Source organism: Ahaetulla prasina, chromosome 8, assembly GCF_028640845.1.
Source record: "Ahaetulla prasina isolate Xishuangbanna chromosome 8, ASM2864084v1, whole genome shotgun sequence".
Taxonomy (NCBI): Eukaryota; Metazoa; Chordata; class Lepidosauria; order Squamata; family Colubridae; genus Ahaetulla; species Ahaetulla prasina.
The window spans coordinates 63,443,118-63,469,299 of NC_080546.1; the positions used below are offsets into that span (position 1 = coordinate 63,443,118).

Below are 26,182 nucleotides of genomic sequence, written 5' to 3' on the forward strand. Positions count from 1 at the left end.
TCAATAATTCCTCTGTAGAACTGAATCAGCAGCTCCTTGGGCAGTTTGAGCTTACTGAGTTGGCGTAGAAAGAACATTCTTTGTTGTCCTTTTTTGATGATGTTTTTGATGTTATTTTGATGTTAGCCTTATCAAATTTAAGATGAGTAGATTTCAACTTCCAGGAGATCCCAGTCAGGATGCAGGAAAATTCTGGGAGTTGCGGTCCACTCGTCTTAAGGTTGCCGAGGCTAAAAAACCCGATCATGACCATTCTCCCAGGCACCAGGACCACCCACCTACTCTTTCCTGCGTTCAGGGAACGCTGCCTGGGACTTCCGGCCCCACCTCCCGAGTGGCGGGGCGTCACCAGGGCAACAGTCGACTGGGCAACGCAGCCAAAATGGCGGCGAAGGCAGCTCGTTGCTCTCGCGCGCGGGAGAGATGGGCCTGACTGGTGCGCTCCTTGTCGCGCGGAGATGACGTCTCTTGGGGTGGCGGCTGCTTCCCTCCACCGCAAGGAGCTGCCGCCGTCCAGCACGCGAAGATGGCGGGCCTGGTTGAGGAGGCCCCGGGTAGCGGGGATGGTGGCGGCGGGGTCGGACCCCGCCGGGGCTCGCCGCCGGAGCCCTTGCCACTACTGCTGCAGGCGGAGGACGGGCAGCCGCGGCAGAGCAGCTTCGCCAGCGGCGGCGATGGGCAGTCTCCGCCCCATACCGAAACGCTGGGCTTCTACGAGAGCGATCGACACCGCAAGCAACAGCAGCGCCGCGGGCTCTCGGGTGAGATTCCGTTGTGGACCCCTAAGCACAGTGTCTCTGTAGAGTTTCATACCTGTGGAAAGCTTGGGAGGGGAGTGCAGAAAAGGAGGAGAAAATTTGGGGAGAAGCAAGAGCGGAGAAAGTCCCATTTGCACCCTAACCTCTATTCTGTTGGGTCCCAACATCCCATGAAGGGCTTTCGTCCTCTACCAAAGATGGTTTCGTTTTTACAAGCTGTGGTGCTTAAGTTTTGCACCGAGGTAGGGTGGATTTAGGAATGTCAAGACCGGCAAAGGTACCACTTTTTCCCCTTGATGTCCAAAAGAGGACTCCTGAATGCTTTTTCCATAACGAGTGTGCTGGAGCTCAGGGTGACTGAATTTGGCTCTCACCATGTTCATATTTCCTCCCCCTGGCTCATGAAAGACCTCCCTAAGTTATTTTCGGGAATCTATTTTAGGCATCCAAGTTTGAAAAAGGAGGCTCAGAATCTCGGTCTTAATCTGTTTTCCGGGATAGGTTCCTGCTTTATATGTGAATATGAGGGCATATCAATATAAAATTAGCTTTACTTTTGCCCAGGAACAAGAGGTAAAGAATCATCCAATGCTATGAAATATATTCTTGGCATTGGACTTGAGTGCACAGGACTGCTTTCTTGCTAGGGGATAGCTTAAGTATGTCCAGCCACTTATTTGGATGTACATTTTAAATGTTACAGTAAGTAATCTTTGCTATTAAAGTACAGCCTAGTAGATGTTGGAACCACTATCTTTTTTCTTATGGAGATTGTAGGAGGAGAACTGTGTTAATCTATTGTGGCAAAAAAATGAGTGTAAGGGTTATGTTGGAGAAAGGTGCCCTTTCTCTGTTAAGGTCTTTCTCCCTTGCTTTTTTCTTTGGCAGGGAGGGTCCTTGTTACCCAACTGCAATATCAGCTTGAAGTTTTCAGGGTCTTCTGAGGCCAGGTAAAACGTAAGGATTCTGAAAAGAGAATTGACTCATTGATAGTGGGGGGAAATGATGTGGACACATAATGTGTATCTGACTTGTCCTCCTTCCTGCCAAATTTCAGAGTTGAGGAAGGTAGACAAAGACTGTTCCCAACAGCCTCATTTTACCTACAGTGTTAAGAAGACTAAACGCTGTGGGATTATCTGGAACAGGTTTTTCCTCTGAGTGGTCAACCTGTAAATGCTGCTTTTGTAGATAGATAGAAAATCTAGTGTGCTGTTCTTCCAAACAATCAACTCCCAAATGTCTCACTTTTTTGTGTGTGTGAAAACGTCAGCGTCCTTGTTAGAACTTTTGCTCTACATTCATTGCTGAAGAATAATTTTAATTAATTTTAATGATAATTGTCTGGTTGCACTTACGTCCATCATTATGAAATGTTTTGAAAGGCTCATGGACTTTAATGTATCCAGCCTCCCTCCAGTATTTGATTCTGTTCAGTTTGCTTACCATCCAAATTGTTCCACAAAAGATGTTATTTCCTCTGTTCTCCATCTGAGCTTGGCAGACTTAGAGGAAAGAAATATTCATATGCGAATGTTGTTTATTGACTTTAGTTAGGCATTCCTCAGCATTTAGAAAATAAACCTGGTCTTTTAGGCTATATTACTCCTTTGTGTAACTAGAGTCTTGATTTTCTCACCGATAGATCCCAGTATGTGTGAGTTGAGACTAATATGTTCTTGAGCACAGGTTCTCCTCAGGGCTGTGTCCTAAATCCTCTGTTGTTCACTCTGTTGACCCATGATTATTGTGCAAGGTTTGCTATCAATCATATTATGAAGCATGTGAATGATACAACAAGTGGTGGGCCTTATTTAGGATGATAATGAGGGTGATTACCAGGAGGAGGTAGAACAGGGGTGTCAAACTCAATTTCATTGAGGGTTGCATCAGGATTGTGGTTGACTTCAGGGGGCCGGGGTGGATGTGATCATAGTGGGCGTGCCATGGTGGGTATGGGCAGCTCCCACTGCTACTGTGCTCACTGTCCTTGGCCAGGTTGCTCATGGTGTGTGCGGGAAGGCAAAGTGTGTAGGTCAGAGGGAGACCCATTCCATCACCTTATGAGGAGACCTGGCTTTGTAACCAAAGCATCCTTAATGATACGACGGGAAACCATTAGGAGAAGTCAGGAGAGGACAAGGGGATGGCAAAAGGCAGCAGGGCTGCTGGTGGCCAAGTCCTAAGGCAGGATTTATTCTCACTCACTCTCATAATAATCCATCCTTCCCTTGATAAAGGACCCCAACATATATATGCAACCCTAAAATACCAATAAGTTCTGTGTGTACCTATACTGCTCATATGATTCTGTAAGGATGTTGTAATGCTAATGGAAAAATTACTTCTATGTGAAAGCAGAAGTTATCTTGCTTGGCTGAGGCTTGTGTTGCAAACTTAGGGAAATATTTCTACATATTGTAACTGTTTACATCTTAACTTTTTAACCCTGAAATGTTCTGAACAAGAATAGGGTACTGGAGGTGACTAATGATACGTGTCAGAGGATGTCTCGTGTCGTGAAAGGTGACTTAAGATAACTGCCATATATAGACATGTTAACTGTAAACCAATTATGTACCATTTCGTGTTTTCCTGCTTTCTACTTTCTGTATCTGAAGCTATAAAAGTATAGGCTTGGGTGGTGTCAGACGTTCAGACTTTCTTTTTCCATGCAAGTGGAGGTCTGTGCCTATTTGCGCAAATAATTAAATAAATACTTCCTGTTTCTCTAATCCTTTGTGGTATTTTCTCCTCCACCAGAAAAGGTGGGCATCGTCCCATATCACCCTCCCTCCCTTCTTTTTCCTTCCCTCTTCATTCATTATTTCTTCTTCCTTCCGCTCTTTCCTTCTTTTTCCTTCCTTGCTCTCTTCTCGTTCCTTGTCCTGTTTTCTCCATTGGAAAAAATAGCTGTTTGCAACACACAAGGAGGTGATACTTTCCTAAGAGCTCGCAATTCAAAAATACCAATGTGGACATGAGGTATCTCAGGGTGGGGAAAGCCATGGGGGGGCCTAGTGATAGAATAGGCCCTCAAGGCCTCCCCGACCCATTAAGATACCTCATGCTTCTCCCTCCCTTCCCACCATAAGGACTCACTTACCTTGGACACATCTGTCTCCTCTCTTTGTTTCTCTGTTTCTTTGCCTTTTCTTTGAGAAAGGGAGAGGAGAGTTGGCTGAGAAATGCTTTTTGCGTTGAGAATGGACACTCCTGGATGGTATAATGTCGCACAGATTCCCGCACCCAGACACTTTCATTCTCAGTGACAAAAGTGTTTGTCTCCTGTTCCCACCTTCTCCCCCAACTACTTTCCACTTAACTACTTAATGAGACCTCATCACATGGAGCACTTGCATCCAAATGGGGTGAGACAAGAGAAGAGAGAGATAGAAAGAAAGGTGGAGGAGAGATAGAACAATCCAATTATGTGTGTTTGTGTCTGGGAGAGAGAGCGATCCGTACAGGGCACCCAAGCTGCTGGGCAGTGGCGCAGGTGACAGGAGCCACCTGTGCAGCAAGGTGGGGTGGTGGTGGAGTACGAAGCAAGGCAGAGGGGGATGCGGAGTTGCCCCCCCCGCACCAGCTTACCTGAGCGCCCTGCCAGCCATGCACTGAAGCGCCACAACTGCCGCCACAGAGTGAGAGAGAGAGGGGGTCTCTCCAAACTGTGTGTGTGTATATGAGAGAGTGAGCACATGATCTCTGCTTTAGTTGGGGCATTCAAGCTGCTGCCAGCGGCAGGTGGTGGGGAAGAGCCAACTGAGCAGCCATTTTTCTCCTTGTCCTCTCCACTTAAGCAGCGCAGGCTCTGCGGGACAGCAGGGCCTCTCATTTCTCCCCCGATGCGGTGAACTCCAATTTCAGTTGGGGCATTTAAGCTGCTGGAGGCGGCAGCCACCTAATGATTGCCCCCCGTCCCCAACCAGCCAGCCAGCCTGCACTGCCTGACCTGCTCCCTGCCACTGGTGCAAAGCCTTGCCATTCTTCTCTTCATCCTCCCCACCCAAGCGGCAGTGGGCTTCGCGGGACAGGGTCTTATTCCTGCCCCAGGGCAGCATATTCTGGTGGGCTGAACACTGGTATGAAAGGTCCATGTAAGTGAGCAGCACATCAGGGCCATCGAGGGCATTGGTTCCTGCACCCAGCCTATTCCGATTCCACAGACGGTCTTACTGTTTGAAGGCTGAACTGAGCAAGGGAGCACTGCGGGGCCAGGCCCTTCACATCCGTGTCCAGCCTGCCAGAGTTCACAGGAATGAGACCCTACCCGCAGAGTCTGTTGCTGCTTGGGCAGGGGGAAGGAGGAGAACAGTGAGGCTTTGCGCCAGCTGGCCAGGCAAGGAGCAGGTCAGGTGGTGTAGGATGGCTGGTTGGGGAGGGAGCAATCATTAGGTGGCTGCCGCCACCAGCAGCTTAAATGCCCCGATTGAAGCTGGATTTTGCCGCGCCAGGGAGAAATGAGAGGCCCTGCTGTCCCGCAGAGCCTTCACTGCTTGAGTGAAGAGGACGAGGTGAAAAACGGCTGCTCAGTCGGCTCTCCCCCTCCCTCTCCTGGCCACTGCCAGCAGCTTGAATGCCCCAACTAAAGCAGAGATTGCATGCTCTCTCTCATATATACATACATACACACACACACAGAGAGAGAGAGTGTTTGGAGAGCCCCCTTCTCTCTGTCTTGCTGCAGCAGCGAGTTGTGGTGCTTCAGTGTCTGGTTGGCAGGGCACTTGAATAAGCCAGTGTGGGGTGTGCAGAGGCAGCCCCGCACCTTCCCGCCTTGCTTCATACTCCACCCCCACACCTCACTGCTCAGGTGGCTCCTGTTGCCTGCGCCACTGCCAACAGCTTGGGTACCCCGACTAAAACAGGGATTGCACGCTCTCTCTCTCATATACACATACACACACAGAGTTTGGAGAGGCCCCCTCCTCTCTCTCTCTTTGTCTCACTGTGGTGGCAGTTGTGGCGCTTCAGTGCATGGCTGGTGGAGTGCTCAGGTAAGCCAGTGGGGGCATGGGTGGGGCAGCTCTGCCCTCCCGCCTCGCTTTGTGGCCATCACACCAATGTGTTGATCAGCCTCCTGCTACGTTATGGCGGTGAGCAAGGAGAAGAAGTGGCGAAGAACGAAGGGAGGCGGGTGGGTTGGAGGACAAAGCAAGGCAGGAGATGCAGAGATGCCCCACCTGCCTTGCCCCGGCTTACCTGAAGGCCCTTCAGCCAGGCCAAACCCTCACACACTTTCCGCTACCCAGAGCAGCCACATCCCTTCACTAACCTTTCCAGCTCTTTTCGCTGCCGCACATGCAGAGCAACTAAAGTAGTCTGTGGGACTAGGGTAAAAAAAATAATTCAGACCTTCCAACTTCTCACAGGGAGAAAAAAAAGGTCTTGTGAGGGTGGAAGGTCTGAACTATTTTTTTACTGTAGTCCCACAGACTAGTTGTTCTGCACACGATCGAGCACTGGGCCTGTGCACGTGCCTGCTTGCTGAGATGGTGGGGGCTGGGCCAAAGTGACGTGAGCCAGACCCTTACAGTTTCTAGGATGGCCACACGGGCTGGATTAGGCCTCATTGCGGGCCGGATGCGGGCCGTGGGCCTTGAGTTTAACACCCCTGAGGTAGAAGTTTTGAACTGGTATAATAAAAACAGCCTGATTTTTTTTTTTTTAATTCAAAAAGTTTTACAGAAAATTTTTCCCCCCTTTCCCCCCACCTCCCTCCCCCCTCCCTTCACAACCCCCCTCCCCCCCGACTTCCCGGAACGAGCACAAGGTATAGTTAAAAATAAAACAAACATATGCTAAAAAAAATTCGTCCCAACTTAATTATACCCCTACAATCATCAATTCCTAACTTCCCCCGAAAACAATCAAAAATAATACATCATAATCATTCAAAAACAGTCTGATAACTCTTAGTCTGATATCTACGTTGAATATAGTCAATCCATTTTTTCCATTCCTTTAAGTATCTTTCTTGCGTATTGTCTTTCAAAAAGGCTGATATCTTCGCCATCTCAGCCAAATTGGCAACTTTCAATATCCATTCTTCTATTGTAGGTACTTCTTTTTTCTTCCAATATTGTCCTATTAGTAATCTTGCTGCAGTTATTAGATTTAAAATCAATTTAGTCTCAATTACTGTACAATCCGTAATAATTCCCAACAAAAAAAATTGCGGCAGGAACTTTATCTTCTTTTTCAAAACATTTTGTAAAATCCACCAAATTTTTATCCAAAAGGCCTTTATATCCTTACAAGTCCACCAAATATGAAAATATGTAGCATCATCACAATTACATCTCCAACATTTTGCTTGCATATCTGGGTACATACACGATAATTTCTTAGGATCTAAGTGCCATCTATAAAACATTTTATAAAAATTTTCCCTCAGATTCTGTGCCTGCGTGAATTTAACATTTCTAACCCATTTTTTCCCCCAAGTTTCCAATAATATTGGCTCCTGAAAATTTTGTGCCCACTTTATCATACAGTCCTTTACCAAGTCCCTTTCAGAATCTATTTCAAGTAACACATTATACAATCTCTTTATATGCTCCTGAGACTGATTTCTAATTTGCTTTACCAAATTTCCCTCGTTCTGCTCTATACCAATTTTCTGATCTTCCTTCCATCTAGCACGTAGTTGCTCATATTGAAACCAAGTATAATTTTTCCCTTCTTTTAGTACATGCAGAGATTTTAATTGCAAATTACCTCTTTCAGTATACAAAAGATCTTTATATGTAATCGTTTCCTGATTCTGTTCTATATTTATATTCTCTATTGTATGTCTAGGACTTGCCCATATAGGAACCTTATAATTTAATTTGTAAGAGTATTTTTTCCAAACACGCAGAAGAGCAGTTCTTAACACATGATTTTTAAAGGCCTTATCCACTTTTTTGTCATAAATTAAATATGCATGCCATCCATATAGCAAATCATAACCTTCTATATTCAAAATTCTTTCCTCCGTTAAATTAAACCAATCACTTATTACAGAGAGAGCAGCTGCTTCATAGTATAATTTAAAATTAGGCATTTTTAAACCTCCCCTTTCCCGGGAATCTTGAATTATTTTCATTTTAACCCTAGCTTTTTTACCTTCCCATATAAATTTATTAATTCCCTTCTGCCATTCCTCAAGATTCTTATCTTTCTTAATTATTGGTATCATCTGAAAGAGGAATAAAAATCTAGGTAAAACATTCATTTTAATAGCAGCTATTCTCCCCAGCAAAGATAATTGCAATTTTTTCCAAACAATCAACTCCTTCTGAACTTTTTGCCATAAAACCTCATAGTTATTCTTATACAATTTCACATTTGACGATGTAATATAGACCCCTAAGTATTTAACCTTCTTTACAATTTCAAATCCTGTTATTTCCTCTAGTTTTTCTTTCTGTTGTCTGGCCATATTTTTTATTATCACTTTTGTCTTTTTCTGATTTACCTTAAACCCTGAAACCTTCCCATATTGATCAATTATTTCCAACAAAGATTTACTAGAGTTTATAGGGTTTGTTAAAGTAATCACCAGGTCATCTGCAAAAGCTCTCAGCTTATATTCATGTTGTCTAACTTTAATTCCCTCTATCTCCTTTACTTCTCGTATTTTATCCAATAATGGTTCTAGAGTTAGAATAAACAATAATGGTGATAAAGGACATCCCTGTCTTGTTCCTTTCGCAATCTTAAAAGGTTCTGTTAAGCTACCATTAATTATAATCTGTGCTGTTTGCTCTCCATAAATTGCCCTAATTATTCTTGTAAAACCATCTCCAAATTGCATCTTTTCTATTAATTTAAATAAAAAATCCCAATGCAATCGATCAAAAGCTTTCTCTGCATCAAGAAAAATAAATGCTGCTGGAATAAAATTTTTCTTTTCTAAATACTCCAGTAAATTAACAATCTGCCTAACATTATTCCTCATCTGTCTCCCTTTTATAAATCCAGATTGATCATTATGAATTCTTCGCTGCAAAATCAACATTAATCTATTAGCTATTATTTTAACAAAAATCTTATAATCATTATTTAAAAGCGAGATTGGCCTATAGTTCCCAGGTTTAGAACAATCCTGTTCCTCTTTTGGTATCAATGAAATAAAAGAGGTTCTCCATGAGGGGGGAATTCCCCCTCCTATTTGTATCTGATTAAATAATTCCTTAAGTGGACCTAACATCTCATCCTGTAAATTCCTATAATAACTAACTGTAAGCCCATCCCTACCAGGAGTTTTCCCCATTTTTAATTGTTTAATTACCAAAATAATTTCTTCAGAAGTTATAGGCCGATTCAGTTCATCCAATTGTTCTAAAGTTAAATTTTTAACCTTATATTCCTTCAAATAGTTATCAATATCCCTGTTCAATATATTATCTTTAAGATATAAATTTGTATAATATTCTAAAAAAGCTTTTTTAATTTTATCCTGTTGGTATCTCTCTTTACCTTTATATTCTATTTTTTCTATAGTACGTTGTTTTTGTCTTTTCCTTAAAGTATATGCTAACCATCTACCAGGTCTATTTGCATTACAAAAAGTATTATGTTTGGCATATTGTATATTTGTTGCCACCTGATCAGCTATTATCATATTAAACAGCCTGATTTTAAATATAGGAAAAACAAAAGAGATCAATTTCAGAAAAGGTAGGCACAGCCATACACCTCTGTATTAACTATTCAACTGTGGAGGCCTCTCGAGACCTTTAATCATCTTAGTTGCTCTTCTTTGTACTTTTTCCGAAGTCTCAACATCTTTTTTGTAACGTGATGACCAAAACTGGATGCAGTATTCCAGGCGTGGCCTTACTAAGATTTTATAAAATGGTACTAATATTTCATGTGATTTTGATTCTATGCCTCTGTTAATGCAACCTAGGATTGTTTTAGCTTTTTTGGCTGCTGCCGCATGCTGCTGGCTCATGTTTAAGTGATAGTCCACTAGGACTCCACGATCCCTCTCACATTTACTGTTTTTGAGGCAGGTTTTGCTTATTCTATACTTATGCCTTTGGTTTTTTTCTGCCTAGGTGTAGAACCTTGCTTTTCTCCACATTAAATTTCATGTTGTTGGATAAGGCTCATTGTTCAAATCTGTCAAGATCTTTTTGGATCCTGAGCTTATCTTCTGGGGTGTTGGCTATTCCTGCCAGCTTAGTGTCATCTGCAAATTTGATGAGTTCTCCTTCTATTTTCCTCATCTAAGTCATTTATGAAGATGGGCCTAAGACGGAACCTTGTGCTACCCCACTACTTACTTCCCTCCATGCAGATATAGTATCATTAAAGATTACTGGTTGAGTACAGTTTGTCAGCCAGTTACAAATCCATCTGGTGGTGATACTGTCTATTCCGCATTTTTCTAGTTTACCAAGAAGCAGGCTGTGGTCTACTTTGTCGAATGACTTGCTGAAGTCTAAGTATTACTATGTCCACAGCATTTCACTGGTCTACTAATTTAGTCATTTTGTCAAAGAATGAAATAAGGTTGGTTTGGCATGATCTTTTGGATTGAAAAGTAAGTTTGTACCAGTGTAAATAAAAATGGAAACCTTGATTATAATTAGAAAACTTGAATTACCCCGTAGTTTTTGGAGTATAACATGCTCCGGGGTATAAGACACACATTAGTTTTTGGGGAGGAAAACAAGGAAAAAAAATCTGCCTCTGCCTACCAGCATCCATCGTTATTCATCTGGCTAGCATCCTTACAGCAAACAGCTTGGTTAGCTTCAGCACATTATCACCACCTGATTTAGCACGAACAGCTGATTGGCGGTTGGATCGGTCTCCCAGAATACTGCCAAACAGCTGTTTCAGGCTGCGGGGCTTGCCCATTGCCACCTCTGCGCGGCGCGTTTTTATCCTCTGTGCATCGCATTTTTGGCCTTTGCATGCTCCATTTTAGACCCGTTCCCGGCTGCAGGAATCACCACAGCACATCACCACCAATCGCCACCTCCCACGTTGCATTTTTGGCCTATGCACACCCTGGTTTTGGCTTCTGCGCATCGCATTTCTTGGCCAGTTCCAGGTGGCGGCGGCAATCTCCACCGCCTGGAACCAGCCCAAAATGCAACATGCAGAGGCCAAAATGGAGCATACGGAGGTCAAAAACGCAATGCATGGAGGCTGAAAATGGCCAAAGGGTGAGGGCTAGTGGGCGGGCGAGGCTTCAGCCACATTTGGTGTATAAGACGCACCACAATTTTCATCCAAAGGGAAAATTTTCACCCAAAAGGAAAAAGTGCGCCTTACACTCCAAAAAGTACAGTACATCACATATTTTAGAGGAACAGAAAAAGTGTACTGATTTTTGACTTGGAGCTAGTTATTATTTGGGGAGATGATACAGTGTGCAGTTTCTGTCCCATTTTCTGTGAGTTAAAAACACTTTGGTACAGGTGGAAGCCAGCCTTCTTTATTGCATTGCTTGTGTACACTTCGTTAATAAAACTGCAGTTTAGCAACTTGTGCAAAGATTTGAATCTGTTTTTACTCTGCAATAGTTCCAGAGTACAAGTCACAATCACAAAGTTGCTCTTCAACATTTAGTAATTTGTAGTGTCTGTATGTGCAGGGTTGTATTTTTTTTTTTGACAAATATTAAGATTAATTTCTAGGCAAGTGGATTTGGAACTTTAAAATACAGCTTTTCTCATTATTAATTTTAAACCATGGCTTATAACCTGCTTGTTCCAAATTGGTTAAATCACAGTCTCCCAGATTAAATATAAAGGAACATATAATTTATGGCTTGTTTGCCAATTCATGCAAAGAAGAGATGGAATGATGTAATTCAATGCATGAAGCCATTTCAATGTGATCATGGATTCAGCATGTGAATTCCTGGCTTATTCTTGCATAATAAATAAATATTTGATTTAAAGTTACTTAGAGCCTATCCCAATTCTGGAGGACTCCTGGCAATGTACAACAATAAAAAGAAACTACTTCACAAAACATCAAAAACCAAAAATATGCTCTATGAGTTTTTGTTGATTTATCGTCAGGTTGTGATAAACTGTTGTTAATAATATACTTAATATGCTATTAACAATGAATTATTAATTAAATACTATTAAAGTTATAATTACACTGACTCCCCTCCCCCAATAAAGTAGTTTGCACTAGTCTCTATTAAATTTCATTCCATTGTTTTGAGCTCATTTCCCTAACCCAGTGATGGCTAACCTTTTCTCGACCGAATGCCCAAAGTGCGCATGCCCGAACCCCCAAAATGCAATCCGCACATGCACACAGGCCCCCCTGCACCCCCCACACATGCACGCACGCACCCCTGAATATGCCTTGCCCTGTGCATGCACACACAGGGCCCCCTGCATGCCCCCCCATTCATGTGCAGCAGAGATCCGATGACCAGCTGCCTGGAAGGAGGCATGGACGCATGCACGGCAGAGCTGAAGTGGGGCGACAGCTTGCGTGCCTACAGAGAGGGCACTGCGTGCCGCCTGTGGAACATGTGCCATAGGTTCACCATCACAGCTTTAATCTTTCAAGCTTGCTTATTTATCCCTTCTCCCTTCTTTTCATAACTTTAGTTTATCACTTTCATCCTTAATCTCCAGATTTAAACCCATTATTTATTTCCTTAACCTCTGAATTCTGAAATTCTGAAAACTTTTGGATCTTTACATATCTTTAAATAAAGGCAGGGAAACAGTGCTAAACAGCAACCCTAGTAAGAAGTGTCCTGCTGGTTTAGGTTATAAGTCAGCAAGGCTCATTTCGTCCAGTAGAATGAATAGGGGACTGTTAGCGCGAGCTCTCTGGGATTCCTGCCAGGAGTTTATTCAACTCAGTTTGTACATTCTTGGAACTGAATAAGATTGGGGCAAATCCATAGACATTAGGAGAAGAATTAGGGGGTGGAACAGAAGTCAGCAATAAAATAGTGAAGAGCTATATTCTAGATATTGTCACTGTGGAGTTGTAGATGGGGCACTGATGCAAGCTGATGACATGTAAGAAACACTAGTAAAATTTAAAGTGATGCTGTCACTTGTGTGTTGGCTTAGATCAAGGGTCTCCAAACTTGGTAACTTTAAAACTTGTGGACTTCAACTCCCAGCCAATTTAGAGATTCCTGACGTAGATTAAAGTAGTTCACTACAGCAGCTAAGAAAAAATGAGAAAAGAAATGCTAAATAATTCAACGTTTTTAAAAAGAGGTTTTCTTTCAATGCAGATCTTTCTCTACTGAGGTTTATCAATGCAGAGCTAACAAGAGGTTACTTCCTTGAACACAATGAAGCCAAGTACACAGAACGGAGAGAGAGAGTGTATACATGCATGCGAATACCAAGAGAATTGGAAAAGGTAAGTTAATTTCTCAGCATTTTATAATGCTCAGTCTCACTTTATAGAAACATGAACCTTTTTTTGTTAAAGATTATAAAAACAATTGGAGACGCCAGATTGTTGATTTTTTAAAAAGTATATAACTTAAGGATATTATTCTGACTGCATGTTTTGGGTGTTTAGTCTGGTATTCAGTTTGCCTTAAGTCTGATCTGATAACATTATAATTGAATATGTTGGACTGGTTACAAAGCAGTGATATATCAGCAGGAGAACAGCATGTGCAGCCAAAATTCATTTGTTGCTTTCTAAGGAGCAGTTCTATAACCAATGAAAAAAAATGTGTTCAAGTTTAAAAAGTTGTTGGTCTCCAGTGGTGGGACTTTGTTTCTGGACTGATTTCACTTTAGGAGAAATGCTAGTGGGAGTCTCTTAAAATTAAATACTGTCCAATGGAAGATAGATGGAAGCATAAAACTGCTAAATCAATCTAATAACTGAACATCCTTATTTTTAAGTTAATTTACATCTTAAGCTTAAGTAGTAGAACAACACACAGAAAAGTAAAGTAATACTAAAACAAAAACTAGTAAAACGACTTTAGTAGCAGCAGTAAAGGAAGGAAACCACAGGACAGAAATGATGTATGAACAATATTGCTTTGACTGGTTTCCTTAGACATCAACAGAAGTTATCTGATGCAGTGTGTTCTACCTCTGAGGAACTGCAGTAATTCAATATTATCTATGAATGGTTAGTCACCCTTGGGACTTCTGATAATTATATGAGAAGAGGGGATTCTACACCCTTCAGACAAATCTCTGGTGGTGGTGGTGGCGGCAATGGATTCCTTTGATATTTTGAGAGCAAAAGAGCTGCCATGATAGAGATGGCTACCATGGCAAAGCATTCATGAACCAGACATCACCTTATACAATTTCTCTTCTAATTTTCCATGAGGCATTCTTGAGCTGCAGACTCATTTGTTTTGAGAAAAGAGGACCAGAGGCACACTGTTAGATAAAATGTTGGTCTCAAATCAACTTACCTTTATTATTATTATTTACTTTATTCATTAAAAATGAAACTCAGTCAACTGAACATTCAAAAATACATCACAAATAGCATTGACTGGTGCTAAATGGTTGATACGGGTTGCTGCCAGCGTCCTAGGTATCAACCAAGTACCTTCTTAAGATGTACGATGTTCCAAGTTGCGCAATTTTTTGCAGTTCTGCTGATGTTTTTGTAGGAAGCTGCAATTTGTTAATGTATTTTATAAAATTCTTGGACATGGTAGCAAGTGCCCCGATGACAATGGGTATCACTGTTACATGTTTCATCCATAGTCGTGTAGTTTCAATGGCCAGGTCGTGATATTTCATGATTTTTTCCAGTTCTTTTTCTTCGACTGTGGCATCTCCTGGTACCGCGATGTCAGTAAATTGTATTTTTCGGTTTTCCACAACAGTGATATCTGGTATGTTGTGTTCCAAGTGACGATCCGTCTGTATTCTAAAGTCCCACAAGATCTTCACCTTCTCATTTTCTGTAACTTTTTCCACTTTATGTTCCCATGACTTTTTGGATACAGGCAAGTCATATTTTTTACATAATGACCAGTGGATTAATTTAGCAACTTGGTCGTGTCTAGCTTTGTAATCAGTTTGTGCGATCTTGCTGTATTCACATATTAAATGTGAAACAGTTTCGACTTTGTTGTTGCAAAGTCGGCAGTTTGGATTGTCGGTGGATTTTTGTATCTTTGCTTTCATGGCATTAGTTTGTAGTGCTTGTTCTTGAGCAGCGAGTATTAAACCTTCAATTTCTTTCTTGATGGTTCCCATCTTAAGCCATGCCCATGTAAAGTTGTCATCACATTTTCCTTCAATGTTTTTCAAGTGCTGTGCATGCAAAGCTTTGGTTTTCCATCTATTTAATCTGTCATCCAGCAGTTTTTCCTTATATTCTGCCTTTGTTTCCGTTGTTTTTATAGTGTTCTCTGTTTTCACAGCCTGCAGCAATTGTTCTGTACTTTGATTCACATAATCATTCAAACTTCGTTTTTCTTCTTCTACAGTTTGATGGATTTGCAATAGTCCTCTGCCACCTTATTTTTCTTGGCAGGTACAGCCTGTCAATGTCACTACATGGATGTAAAGCGTGGTACATATTCAAAAGTTTGCACATTTTCCGGTCCAAGTTTTCTAGTTCAGTCAAAGTCCAGTTGATGATTCCATTTGAGTCACGTATAACTGGAACTGCCCATGTATTAATGCCTTTAATTATGTTTCCAACATTCAGCTTTGATTTTAATATTTTGCGGACCCTCTTGATGTATTCCTTTTGCATTGACTCTTTGACTTTTCCATTCAAGATGTTATCTGCTTCCAATATGCCTAGGTATTTATAATCCTCATCCTTTGCTAATGCTTTTACTATGTTTCCATTTCCCAGTTCTATTCCTTCTATTTTTTCCATTTTTCCTCGCTGCATGGATAATATATAGCACATTTTTCAAGTCCAAAATTCATTTTGATGTCGCTGCTTAACAGTTGAATTGTGTTGATTATTGATTTAAGTTCAGTGGGGCTTTTTGCATACATTTTTAAGTCATCCATGTATTATATTATTATTATTATTATTGTTGTTGTTGTTGTTGTTGTTGTTGTTGTTGTTATTATTATTATTATTATGGAATGTAGAGAGGAGGGGGGCATGGCCAGTGTTGCGACGGTATGGCATGGATTCCGGGGCTCCGGGAAAACACCAATATCCCAGCCGATCAGGGGATCCCTAGAGCATCATAGCTGTCCTGTAGAGACAGTGAAGAACAGAGGTGCAGGGTGGTGTGAACAGGGAAGTCACAAGTTCCCTGGAGTGCTGGCATTAGCCTCTGACCCAGCAGCGTGGGAAGACAGCCATTAGGAGCTGTCAAAAGCCAGAGTGGGCACATGGAAGAAGAAAAGAAAAGGATTTCCGGTGGCGCCGCTTTCTTCGCTGGACGCCTGTACAGGCGCCCTATGCTGAGATATCGTAAAAGCCAGCGAAAACAGCTAAAATTAGCTGCTCGCTGGCTTGAAGTACCCTCCCTGGGAGAAAGGGAAAAGAAAGAGCAGCGGAAAAGCAGTAGAACTCCCCAGAGGTTTTGCTTTTTGAAAGTGAAACCTCGGACAGTCGAGTCCTGCATAATTCCACTGAGCTCCGAATCCAGCATGCTCTTGCAGTAGCAGGAAAAGAAGAAAGCGACCACCTCTGCTCAAGTGATTTTTCTTTGGATCTCTGGATGCAGACGGAACAAACACAAGTGATCGATCATTGAGACTGCAAGTATTAAACCTGACTTCTACCCTTTAAGAAAAGAAACTTTCTATTGTTTTAATTAAGATTGCTGAAAATGGCGTCTGAGAGGAAGTGAAAGTTGGAAGCTGTTTGTGTAATCACAAGACTGTATTTGTCGATTGTAACAAAGTGGAGGCTCTCCTATATTGAAAGAAAGACAGAAAAAGTTTTTCTTTTTCTTTACTTTATATCTTTGATTCTGACTTTATAACTGAATTTTAACTTGGAAATTGAAATGGCTTCTAAACCACCTAAACCTACAACAAGAAGGGGATCTGAAGTGGATATGGAAGATATGTTTAAAGAACAGACAAAAATTTTGAAGAAAGGTTTAAAGAAGTTATGAACCATATTTCTGAGGTGAATGAATTGACCAGAGCAGAAATGAAGGAAAATAATAAAAAAATAAGAGATGATATTTTGATGGCTTTTCAAGGCTTGGAAAAGAATTTGGAGGTTTTGGAAGCGAAAGTTTTGGTTTTTTTTTTGTTTACATTTATACCCCGCCCTTCTCCGAAGACTCAGGGCGGCTTACAGTGTATAAGGCAATAGTCTCATTCTATTTGTATATTTTTACAAAGTCAACTTATTGCCCCCCCAACAATCTGGGTCCTCATTTTACCTACCTTATAAAGGATGGAAGGCTGAGTCAACCTTGGGCCGGGCTCGAACCTGCAGTAATTGCAGGCTACTGTGTTCTTAATAACAGGCTTTTACCAGCGTGAGCTAAAGTGGAAGAAATTAATCAGTCTAATCAGCATTTGGAAAATAAAATGGGAGAACTGCTAATAAAAATGGATAAAAATGAAGATCAGGTGGTGGTGTTACAATACAGGGCGATGGAGGGGGCTTTGAGAATCGGGCTTGCAGGAAGTAAAGGATGAAGTTCTTAAGAAAATTATATCAGAAGCTTTGGCTGAAATGCTAGGATGTGACCCACAAGAGGTTGCTTTTCAAATTGACAAGTATATAGGGTTAATTCTTGGATTGCTAGACAAAAAAAATTGCCAAAAGACATTGTGGTTTATTTTTTAACAAGAACAATGAGAAATCAGATTCTGTAAGCCACATATCATAAAAAGTTGCAAATAGGAGAACAAGAGGTGATGGTTCTGAAAGAGATTCCCCCTAAGATGTTAAAAGATAGGAAAGAGTTTATATTTTTTACACAAGAACTCAATAAACGCCAGATTCAATTTAGATGGAACCTTGGTCTCACAGTGTTTTTTCAAGGAAGGAGATATCGTATTGAAATTGTGCTGAAAGCAAAAGACTTTCTTTTTAATGTGCTGAAAGTTTACCCAGAGGCAACAGATAAAAGCCCACAAGAGAGGCAAATGAGTATGGAATCTGACGTGGCCTCTTTGCAAGAGCAGCCACAAGAACAAAGGATGACAAGGGCAGCTACTAAGCGTAAAGAAAAGGAGGATCAACTTCAAAGTAAAAGTCAGGATTCTACTACAGAAGCAGAAGCAGTGGGAGGAGCAAGGCCGAAGACAAGGGGGAGTGAGGATCTTCAGCTGATTGCTCAAAAGCTTCGTGTGGCCATTGATGGCAAATAAATTCCTGACTTGGAATGCTAATGGTTTGAATTCAGCGCAGAAAAGAAGAAAAATATTTTATTATTTGAAACAATTTAAAAATGATGTGATTTGTTTACAAGAGACACATATTAAACTATCAGATCAAAAATATCTAATAAACTCAAAATTAGGTAAACACTTTGTTGCTTCAGCTTTGGATAAGAAAAATGGTATAGTGGTATATTTGAAAAAAGATATACCCTCTAAATTAATTGAAGCAGATATCCAAGGCAGATATATCGTTACTGAACTTGTATTAGAAGGAAAAAAGACACTCTTGATTGGTATATATGCACCTAATCAGCAACAAGAAAAATTCTATAGGACGTTGCATGATAAGCTGACTCTTTGGATTATAAATCGTTTATTATACTAGGGGATTGGAATGGTGTAATAGATACCCGAAAGGATAAAATAATTCTCTCTAAGAAAATCCCTATACATGCAAAGCTCCCCAAATCCTTTTTTGAGATGATGGAAGATTTTGAATTGAGAGATATATGGAGAATGCGGAATCTTGAAGATAGAGATTTTACTTTTTTTTCTAATAGGCATCAATCTTTTTCATGTATTGACTTTATATTAATTACCAATGAATTGTTTCTTAGGGTGAAGAAAACGAAGATATTTCCAAGGTGTTTATCTGACCATAGTCCAGTATGGTTGGAATTGCAACAAGAAAAAGGTGGTAGAAAATCATGGAGAATAAATGAAAATTTGTTTAGATATGAAGATAATGTAAATCAATGTAAAAAACAAATGAAAGAATTTTTTGATCATAATTTGAATAGGGGAACATCGATAGAAATGGTTTGGGACGCGAGTAAGGCTTTTATGAGCGGAATCTTAATATATATGAACAATAAACAGAGAAGTAAACAACAAAAACAGCATAGGTATTTAGAAGAGGAAATTCAAAAGAAGCAACAATTATTAATACATAAGCCACATGATCAAAAACTTAAAGATGCAATAAAGATATTACAGAGTCAATTTAATATGATAATGGCAGACCAGGTGGCAACAAATATACAGTATGCTAAACACAATACTTTTTGTAATGCAAATAGACCTGGTAGGTGGTTAGCATATATGTTAAGGAAAAAATAAAAAGCACGTATTATAGAAAAAATAGAATATAAAGGTAAAGAGAGATTTCAACAGGATAAAATTAAAAAAGCTTTTTTAGAATATTATACAAATTTATATGCTAAAGATACAATCTTAAACATGGATATTGATAAATATTTGAAAGAGTACAAGGCTAAAGTTTTAACCTTAGAACAAAGGGAAGAATTGAATTGGCCTATAACTTCTGAAGAAATTATTTTGACAATAAAACAATTTAAAATGGGAAAAAAACCCTGTACGGATGGATTTACAGCAATCTATTATAAAAATTTACAGAATGAGATAGTAGGTCCACTTAAGGAATTACTTAATCAGATACAATTAGGAGGTGGAAACCCCATCATGGCTCATGGCTCGGCTGAGGAACTTGTCGCCACCTGGGAACGGGCGGCGGCGGGGGTCTTAGACCGTGTCGTGCCTTTGCGGCCTCTGACCCGGCGCCCATCTTGACCAGCCCCTTGGTACTCTGAGGAGCTGAGAGAGATGAAGTGCCGGAAAAGACGCCTAGAGAGTGTCTGGAGGACCAGCCGTTCTGAATCGGATCGAACACTAGTTAGGTCTTATATTCAGACCTATCTAGTGGCGATAAGAACGGCGAAATGTGAGTATTTCGCCGCCCTTATTGCATCGGCAGATAATCGCCCAGCCACTCTGTTTAGGGTGACTCGCTCCCTTCTTGCTCAGGGAGCCAGGGAAGATCCCTTGCAGGGACGTGCCGAGGACTTTGGAAAGTATCTGCATGATAAAGTCACTCAGAGCCAGGACGGGCTGGACGCAGTTTGGGTAGATCCAGACGGGATGACGGAGGCAGATTTTGGAGATGTTGTCTGGGATGGGTTTGACACTGTGGTTCCTGAGGACATGGACAGGATACTGAGGAGGCTGAACGCAACCACATGTTTGTTGGACCCGTGTCCCTCCTGGTTGTTGCTGGCCACACAAGAGGTTACACGAGGTTGGCTCTGGGGAATTTTTAATGCTTCTTTGAGGGAAGGTGTCTTCCTTACCGCCCTTAAAGAGGCGGTGGTGAGGCCCCTCCTCAAGAAGCCTTCCCTGGACCCAACTGTTTTATCAAATTATCGTCCGGTCTCCAACCTTCGCTTTGTGGCAAAGGTTGTTGAGAGTGTGGTGGCGCATCAGCTTCCTCAGTACCTGGATGAAACTGTCTATCTAGACCCATGCCAGTCTGGTTTCCGGCCTGGGTACAGCACGGAGACGGCATTGGTCACGCTGGTTGATGATCTCTGGAGGGCCCGGGGCAGGGGTTGTTCCTCTGCCCTGGTCCTATTAGATCTCTCAGCGGCTTTTGATACCATCGACATGGTATCTTGCTGCGATGGCTGGAGGGGTTAGGAGTGGGGGGCACCGTTTTTCGGTGGTTCTCCTTCCTTTCTGACCGATCGCAGACGGTGTTGGTGGGGTGGGGCAGAGATTGACTGCGAGGCGCCTCTTATGTGGGGTGCCACAGGGGTCGGTTCTCTTGCCCCTCTTGTTCAACATCTATATGAAGCCGCTGGGTGAGATCATCTGTGGTTTTGGGGTGAGGTGTCATCTGTACGCTGATGACACGCAGCTGTACATTTCCACCCCAAACCACCCCAGCGAAGCTGTTGAAGTGATGTCCCGGTGCCTGGAGGCCGTATGGGTCTGGATGGGGAAAAACAGGCTCCAGCTCAACCCAGCCAAGACTGAGTGGCTGTGGATGCCGGCATCCCGGTACAATCAGCTGAGGCCATCACTGACTGTGGGGGGCGAATCTTTGGCCCCCACGGAGAAGGTTCGTAATCTAGGCGTCCTTCTGGATGCACGGCTGTCATTAAAAGAACATATGACAGCCGTCGCCAGAGGAGCTTTTTATCAGGTTCTCCTGATACACCAGTTACGTCCCTTCTTGGACCGGGATTCCCTATGCAGAATCACTCATGGCGTCGTCACTTCCCGCCTGGATTACTTCAACACTGTCTACATGGGGCTCCCCTTGAAGGGTACCCTGAGGCTTCAACTAGTCCAGAATGCGGCCGCGCGGGTGATTGAGGGAGCGGCTCGAAGCTCCCATATAACACCTATCCTGTGCAGGCTGCACTGGCTTCCGGTTGCCTTCCGGGTGCAATTCAAGATGTTGGTTCTCACCTTTAAAGCGCTCCATGGCTTAGGACCGGGTTACTTACGGGACCGCCTGCTGCTACTAGTGGCCTCCCATCGACCAGTGTGCTCCCACAGAGAGGGTCTCCTCAGGGTGCCGTCGGCCAGACAATGTCGACTGGGGACCCCCAGGGGGAGGGCCTTCTCTGTGGGGGCTCCAGCCCTCTGGAACGAGCTACCCCCAGGGATACGCCAACTCCCTGACCTCCGGGCCTTCCGGCGTGAGTTGAAAACTGTTTTATTTCATCATGCAGGACTGGCCTAATAGTTTTTTAATGGGTTTTTTAAATAGTTTTTAGAATTTTAAGCCTATTTAAATTGATCTTTTAAATTTGTTTTTAATTTTTATATTTGCTGTTCTTAGTTGGCTGTAAACCGCCCTGAGTCCTTCGGGAGAAGGGCGGTATAGAAATTGAAATAACAAACAAACAAACAAACAAACTAATTTTATCTCATTGATACCAAAAGAAGAACAGGATTGTTCTAAATTATAGGCTGATTTCACTTTTGAATAACGATTACAAGATTTTTGCTAAAATAATAGCGAATAGATTGTTAGTTTTGCAACAAAGAATTCATACTGATCAATCTGGATTTATGAAGGAGAGACAGATGAGGAATAATGTTAGACAGATTGTAAATTTATTGGAATATTTAGAAAAGAAAAATCAGATTTCAGTAGCATTTATTTTTTTTGATGCAGAGAAAGCCTTTGATCGATTGCACTGGGAATTTTTATTTAAATTAATACACAAACTGCAATTTGGAGATTGTTTTATGAGAATAATTAGGGCGATTTATGGAGAGCAAACAGCCCAGATAATAATTAATGGTAGTTTGACAGAAGTTTTTAAGATTGCGAAAGGAACAAGACAGGAGTGTCCTTTATCACCATTATTGTTTATTTTAACTTTGGAGCCACTACTGGATAAAATAAGAGAGGTAAAGGAGATAGAGGGAATTAAAATTAGACAACATGAGTATAAAGTGAGAGCGTTTGCAGATGATTTGGTGATTATTTTGTCAAATCCTATAAATTCAAGTGTATGTTTGTTGGAAATAATTGGTCAATATGGAAAGGTTTCAGGGTTTAAAGTAAATCAGAATAAAACAAAAGTGATAACAAAAAATATGACTGGACAACAGAAAGAAAAATTAGAGGAAACAACAGGATTTGAAATTGTAAAAAAGGTTAAATATCTAGGGGTTTATATTACTTCATCAAATGTGAAATCGTATAAGAATAACTTTGAGGTGTTATGGCAAAAAGTTCAGAAGGAAATGCTTAGTTGGAAAAAATTACAATTATCATTATTGGGGAGAATAGCAGCTATTAAAATGAACGTTTTACCTAGATTTTTATTTTTGTTTCAGATGATACCAATAATTAAGAAAGATAAAAATTTGGAAGAATGGCAGACTGGAATTTATAATTTATAAATTTATATGGGAAGGTAAAAAAGTGAGAGTAAAGATGAAAATAATTCAAGACATATAGGAAAGAGGAGGTTTAAAAATGCCCAATTTTAATTTATATTGTGAAGCAGCTGCTCTTTCGGTAATAAGTGATTGGTTTAATTTAACAGAGGAAAGGATTTTGAATATTATTGTATGATAAAAAAGTGGATGGAGCCTTTAAGAACCATGTGTTAAGAATTGCTCTTCTGCGTGTCTGGAAGAAATACTATTACAATTATAAAATTCCTATTTGGGCAAACCCCAGGCATTATGATTTATTATATGGATGGCATGCATATTTATTGTATGATAAAAAAGTGGATGGAGCCTTTAAGAACCATGTGTTAAGAATTGCTCTTCTGCGTGTCTGGAAGAAATACTATTACAATTATAAAATTCCTATTTGGGCAAACCCCAGGCATGCAATAGAGAATATAAATATAGAACAGAAACAAAAAATGATTACTTATAAAGAACTTTTATATTTTGAGAGAGGTAATTTATAATTAAAATCCTTGCAACAATTAAAAGAAGAAAGGAAAAATTATACTTGGTTCCAATATGGGCAATTACGAGCTAGGTGGAAAGAATTTTGAAAATTGGTATCATGCAGAATGAAGAAAACTTGGTAAAACAATTTATAAAACAAACCCAGGCTCATATAAAGAGATTGTATAATGTGTTGATAGAAATAGACTTTGAAAGGGATTTAGTAAAGGATTGTATGATAAAATGGGCACAAAATATTCAGGAACCAATGTTTTTGGAAACTTGGGAAAAAATTTGGGTTGGAAATGTTAAATTTACGCAAGCACAGAATTTAAGGGAAAATTTTTATAAAACATTTTATAGGTGGCACTTAGACCCTAAGAAATTATCAAGTATGTATCCAGATATGCAAGCGAAATGTTGGAGATGTAATTGTGATGATGCTACATATTTTCATATCTGGTGGACTTGTAAGAAGATTAAGGCTTTTTGGATAAGGATCTGGTGGATTATACAAAATGTTTTGAAAAAGAAGATAAATTTTCTAACCGCAATTATTCTTATTGGGAATTATTACGGACTGTATAGTAATTGAGACTAAGTTGATTTAAAACTTAATAACAGCGGCAAGACTATTGATAGGACAATACTGGAAGAAAAAAGAATTACCTACAATAGAAGAATGGATATTGAAAGTTGCTAATTTGGCTGAGATGGCTAAAATCTCAGCCTTTTTGAAAGACGCTACATAAGAAAAATATCTAACTGAATGGAAAAAATGGATTGAATATACGCAAAATAGATATCAGATTAAGAGATATCAGATTGCTTTTGAATGATTAGGATGTATTTGTTTTTGATTTGTATGGGGGAAGTTAGGATTTGAGAAGAAGGAGAGGATTATAATTTGTGTTAGGGAAAATTTAGCGAATGATTGTTTTTTGAACTATCTGGGAAGTCGGGGGAGGGTAGTTTTGGAGAAAGGGGAGGGGATGGAGTGGGGGGAGTGGGGGGAAAGGGGGTGTGAAAATTTTTGTAAAAACTTTTTCAATTAAAAAAAAAGGAAGAAGAAAAGAAAAGAGAGTGAGGCAATCATCTGGTTGAGAAACTGAAGTCTTGGAAAATATGATTCCGTTCATATATTCATCTCCTGAACTTTTAAAAAAAGTTTTTTGAAAGTTATGGCAAAGAGGAGAGGGGAGGCAGAGGAATAAGATTACACCCCACTTCCAGAATAGCGGCAAAAAAGCAGAAGCCATTAATAGACTAATTACAGAAAATTGAAAAATCAACTTAATGAATTGGAAGCAGATTGGACAAAGAGATTTTGCATGGCTAATGAATTGTTTTCTAAAAATTAGAATTTTAGAGTTGGAAGCGTAAAGTGGAAAGAAGAAAAGTTTATTGTTATATTTAAAAGTATTTTAAATAAACTAGTGCCATCTAGTGGTGACAGAGAAAATTAAATAGGCATACTGAACAGGAGAAGATAAAAGCTGAATGACTTTGGACAATGTTTTGGAAAATGGCAAGAAGCTTTTGATAAGAAGTGGTCATGTGATTCTGTAACAGGAGGGGAAAAAGAATGAAAGTTTCTGTAAACTATTTGGATAGAGCTGTCTTTCTTTTTCCTCTCGTCTGAAGAATACATAAACGTTAGAAGACTTTGGAACAGTGATATTTTGTTTCTTTGTTTCTTCTCCTTTTGGCTTTTTTCTCTTGGACTAAAATTTTTCGTGATGAATATGGTTTCTACTTTTTTGGGAGGTTCTTTTTTTCTTTTCCCATTTTTGTACTTTTTCTTGGGAGAAGAGATTTTACACTTTTTCTACTTATATTGAGTGATTGGATTTTTCGAAACTTTTTAATGGGTGAATTTTTATTTTTGTCTTGATTTGGCTTTTTCTTTTTTTCCTTTTTCAATTTTTTTTTCCCTCTGGTTTTTTTGGGTGGTTGCTGGTTTGCTTTGGATATCTTGTTTTTGCTTGGATTTAGACGTCCTACCTTTTTTTAAAAAAATGGATTAAATAGAAGTGGATTAAGGTATCAAGAACCTGAAGAGTTGGATGGTTTTGGGAGCAGATTTGGAATTTGAATGTGGAATTTGAATAAAGAAATAGTTGAAATTTGAGAATCGAACCAATTGGATTACAATACAATTCGTATATTATCTCTAATTTGTCTGTTTGAAAGGGTTTCCTCTCCTCCCCCCCCCTCTCTCTCTCACACACACAGACGGCTGGCCTCTGTGTGGGTGAACCCTGTCTGGCCAACGCAAGAAATGGACTCCCTCGCAGCGCCTCCTCTCCCACATGAAGCCAGCTGGGCTCGACTCCACCCCCACCCCCGAGCCCCAGTCTCCAGCTCGGCATTTTGTGCACACACAGCCTGGCTAGTCCCCAAATCCCTCATGGGGATCGGCACCGGGCCATGAGTCTCAGGTTGAGCAACCTGTCGACCTGGGACTGGGGGGAGGGGGACCGGCATTGGACCTCCGAGCTGTGGCCAGTGCGGGCTCTGTGCGCCCATGAAGCTGAATCGGCATGTGCAGTTCTTACTTCAGCGTTGCCAGCCAGGATTGGGTCAGTCCAATGCTACTGCTGGCCAAGAGCAATAGACCAGAATCGGTGAGCCAGATGTGTTGCTGCTGCCTGGGAAGAGACGAGGGAGAGGAGGTGCTTCAAGGGAGTCCATTTCTCATGTTCTTCTCCTTCTGGGTGACAATGGCCCATCCGGCTTACTGATTCTGGCCTTCTGATCTCGGCTGGCAAGGGAGTGGGGGATGAATGAGTAACTGGGTGTGTGTCTCTCAGTTGGCTTCCAGTGCCAGAGGTTGGGGTTGCCTTTCATTGGGGCATGTGGACTCCTCTTGCAGTCCCGTCCCCCCGCGCGCAGGGCATGGCAGGGCTTACTGCTCTTCACTTAGCCACCTGC

At 41.0% G+C, this 26,182-nt stretch overlaps 1 protein-coding gene across 2 annotated transcripts in view; it reads left to right on the top strand.

Annotated features, from left to right (window-relative positions):
- Positions 1-394: 394 nt before the first annotated feature.
- The window catches only part of TAPT1 (transmembrane anterior posterior transformation 1), a 149,492-nt gene continuing 123,704 nt past the window's right edge, over positions 395-26,182 (top strand). For both annotated transcript variants that reach the window (XM_058192315.1, XM_058192316.1), the window contains exons 1-2: positions 395-761; positions 12,991-13,121. In XM_058192315.1, the coding sequence (XP_058048298.1) occupies positions 527-761; positions 12,991-13,121 (366 nt within the window). In that variant the 5' untranslated portion in view covers positions 395-526. The remainder of the gene's footprint in view (positions 762-12,990; positions 13,122-26,182) is intronic.